The 8593-nt window shown below is 36.8% G+C and overlaps 1 protein-coding gene across 1 annotated transcript in view; it reads right to left on the bottom strand.

Moving 5' to 3' along the window:
• Positions 1–8593, bottom strand: part of LOC135289330 (coiled-coil domain-containing protein 171-like) — a 35777-nt gene that overhangs the window by 7154 nt on the left and 20030 nt on the right. The window contains exons 11-16 of the mRNA XM_064402827.1: positions 8070–8296; positions 7261–7440; positions 5842–6015; positions 5228–5373; positions 3494–3548; positions 2122–2238 (exon numbers count right to left, since the gene is read on the bottom strand). Coding sequence (XP_064258897.1) covers positions 2122–2238; positions 3494–3548; positions 5228–5373; positions 5842–6015; positions 7261–7440; positions 8070–8296 — 899 coding nt within the window. The remainder of the gene's footprint in view (positions 1–2121; positions 2239–3493; positions 3549–5227; positions 5374–5841; positions 6016–7260; positions 7441–8069; positions 8297–8593) is intronic.

Below are 8593 nucleotides of genomic sequence, written 5' to 3'. Positions count from 1 at the left end.
AAGAATCTCCAAAAACATCCTGGTGCTGTGGTTCTAGTCCTAAAAGAGGATTCTTGCAGATTATAAGGCTTTTAATTGAAATGTGCTCATCACAGGCTAACTAAGGCAGTTCTAGAGGATGTGCCTGCAAAGAACTCCACTGCTTTTAATGACAAGTGTCCCTAAAGTCATTCCTAACTGCTTACCTTACTCAAGATTGCAGGATTGCCCTTAATACAGTTTGGCACAGAGTAAAACTAAAATCCATTAGGTGACCTCTGTCCATAAAGGGCAAATTGTGTAATTAAATCCCAATAAGGAGCTTGGAAAGGAATCAAACAGGAACTAGAAATGAGGGCTGAGGAGAGAGAGAGGGAAAACAGAGATGGGGAAAGGGAGAAAGAGGAAAAAGGACAGAGAAAAGGAAGTTCACAGTGACACAGTCTGTGAGCCATTGGTGCTGTTTGTCCTGAGTTACCAAGTGCACCTGAGGCTGCCAGGTGAACAAGAACTTTGCAATTCTGCCCCACCAGCAAGCTCCCCAGCACATACTGTACTATGTTATTTATACCACAAACACTTTGTGCAAATATGAAATGCAACTTTTTGTGTTTATGATTCTCTTCTGAAGAGAAAGAGGGAATAGGCTGCAGATCATTGTGAGGTCAAAAAAATGGAAGTTGGGATTGGAGTTAAAAAAAAAAAAAAAAAAAGCATCCACTATCAAATTAGAAAATCAGGATTTAAAAGCTGGTGATTGTCACAATGCCTTCTGTGGAAAGATGACACCTGTGGGACCTTTTGTGCAGCTCTAAAATGGATCATCACTGTACTGGGGAAACATTTGTAATTTTACCCTTTAACAGAAAAGTTCATCTGTGCTAATTAAGTTTCATGGGAATCTCAAGGCATTACATATTCCATATTTTCCATATTTCCATATTTTAGTGTGGAAACATGATAATGCTCACATAATTTATATCTTTATCATATTGAAATGTATGTATGCATGCAAGTTGGCAACAGTGAACAATTTCCAGTTTAGAACCTGCCTTTCTTGAATGTTGATTCTGTGACCCTGATCCTGCAATTATATACTGCATTAGAACAGAAAAAAATCTACAATAAGTGGAAAGGAATTACTGCAGAAGCTCACACGCTGTATGCAATACTTACTCTGTCTAAGTTTCCTTGTGCTTGATTTGATTACCTGCTCTCTCACTGATTCAGACAGAGAAGCACAAATAAAGAAATATGTACTCACTCTGCCTTTTGTTCTCTCATTGGGAAAAAAAATTCTGTTTTAGCACTAATGTATTCTGCACAGCTAGAAAGACTAAGGGATAGAAGACATCAAACTTAAAAACAATAAGGACACATTGTACTGAATCTGTGTTCAGAGTTGAAAATATGGCACATTTTCAGTAAATTTATCCTTTTTTTCCACTCATTGCTTTGTCCTAACAAAACTAGTATTTTGAAATTTTGAACAAAACCCTATTTGTTGTGAAGAGCTGCTAGAACAATGAAGGCAAAGGTAGTTTTCTTTGTTGCTATTCAGTTGCTATATACAGAAAAAATGCCAGTTTTAAAGTCTGAAAACCTACATGAGCAAAATAGCTTCTATATTTAAATATTTTATATAGCAGTTTCTTTTAAATGAGGAATGCTCAAAACCCTACAATTGATTCTAGAACTGTGGGTTGAAAAAAGTCTGATACTGACCAAGAAGGAATAGGAAAGTCTTGTCTTCTTTGTCTGGTTGGTTTTGTTTGTTTGTGGGGATCTTACTTGGTTTTGGTTTGTTTGTGGTTTTTGGGTTTTTTTTAATTAGTCTGGTGCATATTAATGGGAAAAAAGGAAGGGGGACAGAGGGATATTAATTTTTAGGTATATTTACTTCTGTCCACGTTTGTATTCCCATCAGTTAGTTAACACTGTAACTGCAAAATTAAAAGTTACCATCATCTCTGAAATACCACGTGCAATACATGAAATTGTCTTTCAGCTGTTGACTGCAATAGTTTTGAAGCTTTTTGCTCTCCACATGCTCAGAGCAGTCTATCTGCCTGTTGAAGCTCAGATGCAAAAAATGAAAGAAAATTTAAAAAAAATTAAAGAGGATTGGTTTTAGCCTCTAACCTGGAATGATGCAGCCTCTGGTCTGCCTGCTGTTGCTTCCTCTGGAAGGGTCTCCAGCCGCAGGCTGGGGAGTGGCGCGGCTGCTGCAGCACTTGATGCCATGGCCTGCTCTCTGGCCTAAAGGGAAAAATACCCCAGCATCAGTGTTAATTCTCCTTCAGACACACCAGCTGGGATGAACCGTGTCCCCTTGAGCCCGTTGAGTGGACTTGCATTGATCCCTGGACCTTATCATCCATGAATAAAGTATGACTGAATTTTCATTGCAAATAAAACTGTCATTCACAGTGCTGGGAGAGAATGCTACAAAAAATTAAAAACCAACCAAACAAAAAAAACCCAAACAAACAAAAAAACCCCACAACACCTTGCCCTGGTGTGAAAAGAGAAAGGCCAAGGACATGGCACGTATGTATTACTGTAAAAACACAGCACTTGCAGCATGACATTCACTTCCAAAGTTTGAAAGAAGCCAGTGTGGAGATGGTGGTGGCACAAAGGAAATTTTCTATCTGCACAGTTTGCTGTAGGAGAAACATGCAGTTTAGGTTCTGTCATTTTCCATGAGCATTAAAGGAAAGAGACTTCAAAAAGATATCTGAAAATATAATTAACAACAATTTTGGTGAACTCAAAAACTAAAATAAAGAAGAGATTCCCAAGTTGCTAGGAATTAAAGATATAGTAAGGGAAATTGACACTCCAAGGTAATGAAATCACTTCTTTTGCTCTGTGCTGCTCTAGATTAAAAACAGTTATAAAACCATCTGCCATGAGAGCTATAGTTGAAAATATTCCTTTCTCCTAAATAATTAATATGTACAGCTTGGTTGGACTATTCAAATAGTCCTATACCAGGCCACAATTTTACAAGTCACAGGGAGAACTTGAGATTACTGTTAAGTTTAAAATAAGCTTTAAAAATATCACAGAAGTTTCTGATCACAGATTATGTCTTCCTCCTTTTCTTTTCCTATTTATGATGTTTCATAGGTTAAAGCAGCAGACACAAAGCCAAATTTTTACAGCCACCAAGTATGTGACCTCTCATTATTCAGTAGAGGGTTAACCACAACAATTGCCAATTTTTTTGTATGTTGCATTGGTCTTGGCAACCAGAAATAGTGCTCAGCAAGGGAAGGAAAGTGAATTTTATCATAACTTCTGTATTTAGAACAAGCTGTGTATGTACTACAAACTTGCATTTTATTTCACTGTGTTTTTTTAAGATGGCAGAAGTTGAGGGAGGAAACTTCAGTGCCAAGGAAAGGAAGTTGCTTTGCAACAACTTCTCTCCTCCCCTGAGAGTAAGCAGTTCTAAGTCTCTAGCATATTTGGAACACAAATCAGAGGGAACACTTCAAATTCTTACCTCATTCAGGGCAGCCTCCACAGCTTTCATACGATTCATGATCAACTCTTCATCTCTATAAGAAAAGAAAAGAAAAGAAAAGAAAAGAAAAGAAAAGAAAAGAAAAGAAAAGAAAAGAAAAGAAAAGAAAAGAAAAGAAAAGAAAAGAAAAGAAAAGAAAAGAAAAGAAAAGAAAAGAAAAGAGAAGAACAATGGTGTAACTTTACAGAACTGAAGCTCTACCAATGTAGAAATTAATCTTCTGCTACTTTATGGCTGTCATGTCTTGTAAAATAATTGTTGTTGATAACTCAAACTGTTAGGATTTTCTCTCTTTTTCATCTCTCCAATGCAAACCCAGAAAATAGTTAATGTACCACTATTTGGTGCATTTCCATATGAAAGATGCTTCTGTTGAGGATAAGCAATTAAAATTGATGTAATTATATGCCTATCAATGAACAACCATCATGGCTTGGATATAGAGGGCATAAAAAGTCTCAAGCTGGATGGTATTATATTCTTGTATTGGAAAACACAGACAGATTCTGTTTATCTAATTTGCTTTGCTTATATGTTCCAAAGGGAGAAAGAAACCCTATTGGTTGTGAAGGGCTGCTGGAACAATGAAGGGAAAGGTAATTGTCTTTGTTGATATTCAGCTGCTGTATGGAGGGGAAAAAATAGCCAGTTGTAAAGTTACTTCACATTAAAATAACCTCTTCTGGATATGTGTGTGGTCACAAAAAATTATCTTTACTAAAATGTCCAAAATAGATAGGGGCAGGATTAAAAGGGCAAGCTTTCTAGAAGAAATGCTTCTGCAGGTGACACCCACTTTGATAAAATCCTACCAAATAACATTCATCATTTTAATTAGCTTGTTAAACATTTCATTGAGGACTATACAAATTGCATTATTTTCCTTGTGCATAAAGCCCTTAAAGCTTCTCAGATGTTGGTCTTCAGAGGTCAAATGAACCCACATATGACTAAAATTTTTTTAGATCCTAGCCATGGAATGACAATATTTATAATGCATGCTTCATACTATGGTAAGAATTAGAAAACAAAATCTGCAAAGTTTTTGTTTTGATTTAATCTGACCATATGGGATAAGAATAGGTTAGTAATAAACTTCTTCAAGTCATGGGGCTCCTTTTGACTACCAATCTTTTCAAGACCAGTGCCTGAGCCTTTCCTTCCACTCCAGGTTGTGGTGTAAGCGGTGTGGGGAATAGGTGTAAATCCAAAACTCCCTGAAATCAGCTGGAAGATCTGTCTTGTACCACAGGAAAGGCTAGGTCCAAAATGGGTTTCAGTCCCTTTGGCAGCGAAGACCTGTCCCCTAACTGATGCTTCTGTATTTACTATAAATAAATTGTATCTGTCTATAAAAAGATGGTGTGGAAACACAGAGAACAAACAATAATTTCTTAAATTAACAGAACTTTAAGGATGTGCCATAGAGGTGTTGTCAGATCACTAAGGTAGCACAGATATTTTGTTTGCCAGTTATTTCAGCACCTAGAATTTGGAGCAACGTTATGGGATAACTGCATAAAATGTATGACCTAGTATTTTGAACTAACACTTTTGTTTTAAGAAGACTATCCCTGAATTTAAAAATAAAAGAGACATATCTACTTTTCTCTCCTAACCTTACACTGTCCAGGGCTAAAACCCTCCCCCACTGAAGTAGGAATTTAAATTTTTATTCATTTTAAGTGACATCTTCCAGGCCCCAGCACTCACTTTGCTCCCTCTTGGATGGCAAGTTCTGCCTCCTGGAGAGTCTCCCACAGCTGCTGCCGGTCTTGCTCCATGTCTTTCAGGAGTCTCTTCAGGTGATCCAGGACTTGCTCTCTTTTCCTCAGCTCCTCCATTGCATTAGGGAGGCTCTGCCAGCAGACAGAGAGCCGAGTTACTCTTTAGCCCAAATAAACTTCACTTTATGCCACTGGCTACTGACCAACGTGAAAGACAAATTGATTGTAAAGTAGATTTGGACCACTGCATACTAAGGTTTTATGAATTTCCTACCAAAAGCATTGATCACTCAGAACCCCCTCAGTTTTCATTATATTTGCTATGTATAAATACATTTTAGAAAACAAAATTATTGTAGGTAAAAAACCCCAAACAAACACCCATTGAAGACATTTTCTTAAATTGTTAAAAACAAAACATCCATAGCTTAAAAAAAAAAAAGGAGCCTTTGAAGTGTTTTCTCAGTAACCTAACATTCCAGCAGACTGAGTAGTGTGTGTGTATTTACTCCTGTTATTTTATTTACAGAAGGACTGCACTATTTGGCTTATTTAATGAAAGGCAAAGCTCTGGTGACTGTTCCAGAAGAATAATCTTACCATCAGAGATAAATTGGAGACTTGGCTTTTATCTATGTCAGTAAATGAGAGTGATTCCAGTCTGCTACTCAGCTCCTGAAGCCGTTGCTGGTGCTCTTCTAGAAGCAATCTTGCCTCGTGCTCACGCTGCAAAGCATTCTCTAACTCCTCGTGTATATTGTCTTTGTTGATTCTCTGGAAAGAGAAACAAGTTGTGCCTGATTCTGTAACTATATTCAGTGGTTTCCCTACCACTGAGTGAGTTCCACATGCAAACATATCAAATACTAAAACAAATGCATGCTTAGGATTAGTATTGAGGGGGTTTTTTAACATGAAGACAGATCACTGAACAATAAAATGACAGACCAGTTAATTATTGCTGTGTTTTTTATAAAGAACATTCATGTATAGTCTTGGCATTCATTATTCTACTCAAATTAGCACTCTTGGATGCAAAACTTTAATATTTAGAAGGAAAAATATGCAGATCAATGTTCAAAATTTTAGTGGATAACTTATTAACCCTTGTAAACACCTTTGTGGACTGTTTTTCTCATCCAGAAACTGTTCCAGAAACAAGAAATAATTCTTCAAGGAAAGTTGTCATCTGAATTTGAACTACAATCTGAAATATTATAATTTTCATCTAACTGAACCAAAACACTAAGGGAAAAGAACCTGTTAATAACAAAACTGAAGATGATTAGATATTTTTGAATTAAAAAAATATATCTATTTTACTAGCTAGGAAGGACAATGGGTGAGACATCATCTAGCAGATAGTCTCTGCTTGGAAGTGTTTGGATTGGGACACCCTGACAGGTTCTACCAACTAGGCCTCAGGTCAGGGAACCCACAGTGTTTCAGTAAATCAATGAGAAACAGCAAAAGAGTCAGGGGAATTTTGGGCATTTGTGCTACTGAGAATGTAGGAAAAGGCTTTTTTCCCCCTGCCACAAAATTACTTCTTCAGGGAAACAGACCCACTAAAATTTTCATTGCACTTATTATAACATTCATCAACATCCACACAGAGTTTAAACTGCTATATTTATATTTCATTAACTTCTCATGAACATTCTTACTGAATACCCTCATTCCAGCTGACTTTTCTCTGTTGAAGTGAAATCTTCTTTTAGGATACGTAAATCACATCAACATTTCCAACAAATGTGAGAACCTGGGTTGCTGAAGACCAAACTCTAATTTATACAGGATACCTCCTTCTACAAATCAAAAGGAAACTCCAGTGGAAAAGGGATATTTCTAAATACATCTGTCTTCTAGTTTAGTGACATTTACAAGTGCAGTTTTCTGGAAAATTCTATTGAAAGTAAATCAGTTTTATGTTTCTTTTCCACAAGAACACAAATCAAAAAATGTGCAGAAAGGAGAATCTCTTTTAAGCAGGAGAGTCTCCAAATCAAATGTACTTACATGTTGAAGTTCATTTAATTGCTCCTGCAGTCTCTGGGCTTTTTCAGCATCTTTTTGCATCTCACTGAAAGCCCATGTGCATTCTGCAAGCTGCAGGTGCAGTGTGTGGGACTCTGCCTCTGCTGCATGAAGCCTTTGTGAAAATCTAAATATTTCTTGCTGCAAGATTGCTATGTTTCTCTGTCAGCAAAGAAAAACAAATTGGTGTGCTACAAAATCTGGTATTTTAGCAATAAAATGAATAATATTTAAGACCCAAGAAAATTAAGACAAAACTATCATTTTTTCCTCCATCTCTAAAAGACATACAGAAAAGTTTGAACATGTCACCTACCAGGGGTTACTGCAAATTCTGTTTACAAAGAAGTATTATTTTCAACTAAAGTCTACTATAAAAGATTATGAGAGAAAGAGTTTATCTTTTTATTTTGGTTAAAGGGAAGAAGGTTATCTTTACTGAAAGAAAGGATGGTAAACATGAGAAAATAGAAAACAATAAGGAAAAGCAATCTTTTACATCAAGCCAAAAACAAATTTGTTTTTATAAGCTGATATAGATCTGATAGAACTTGAAAAAAGACCTTTTACTTGGATACACTAAACCTCCTCCAAAAATTGTTTGTCAACAAAAGAAAAGACCTGTTCACATCCTAATGTGTGACAAATCAACTTCTGAGTGTCTATATAGTGCTACTTCGTTGTCGTGGACTCATCACCAGCCTGAAGCAAAACAAATGCTGCTATCAAGGGAATTTCACTGTTGCTATAAACCTTCTGTTTCCATGAAGGAGAACTGTAAATCTGCTTACTGTGCTGGGCAGTCTGTCATACAATCCAGCTTCCAGGGCCTGGGCATTTACTCTGTTGAGCCCATGAGCCAGCCTCTGTATCAGGGAGTCCCTCTCCAGGTAAGCTCTGCACCCGTGAATGCTCCCTTGAGCTGTCTCCATCAGTATGCTCAGGTTGCCCATCAGTTTTGCAAAGCAGCTTCTGGCTGTACTGATAAGTGAGTGTCCAGAAGGCCAGAGGTGTGCATCTTTAAAAAACAACAACACAAAAGAAACATTGAGCAGGTTATTAGTTCCCATTTCTTGTATAATATCATGTTCTTTTTCATTTATACAGGATGGAACCTGTCAGTATTCTGAAACACAGAATACTGAATCTGAAACACTGTTCAAACATTGCTTTTTAATTTTCAATTTATTGAAAGCAGCATGATCAAAGAAGAAAGTGCCTGAAACTGAATCTAAACACATTCAATTCAATGGCAACTTTTATACCAATTTAGTGTTTAGCCTTTTGGAAAATGCATCACCTTGTCTTTGTCCTG

The sequence above is a fragment of the Passer domesticus genome, chromosome Z (genome assembly GCF_036417665.1).
Source record: "Passer domesticus isolate bPasDom1 chromosome Z, bPasDom1.hap1, whole genome shotgun sequence".
NCBI lineage: Eukaryota > Metazoa > Chordata > Aves > Passeriformes > Passeridae > Passer > Passer domesticus.
This window is presented reverse-complemented; position numbering and strand designations above follow the sequence as displayed.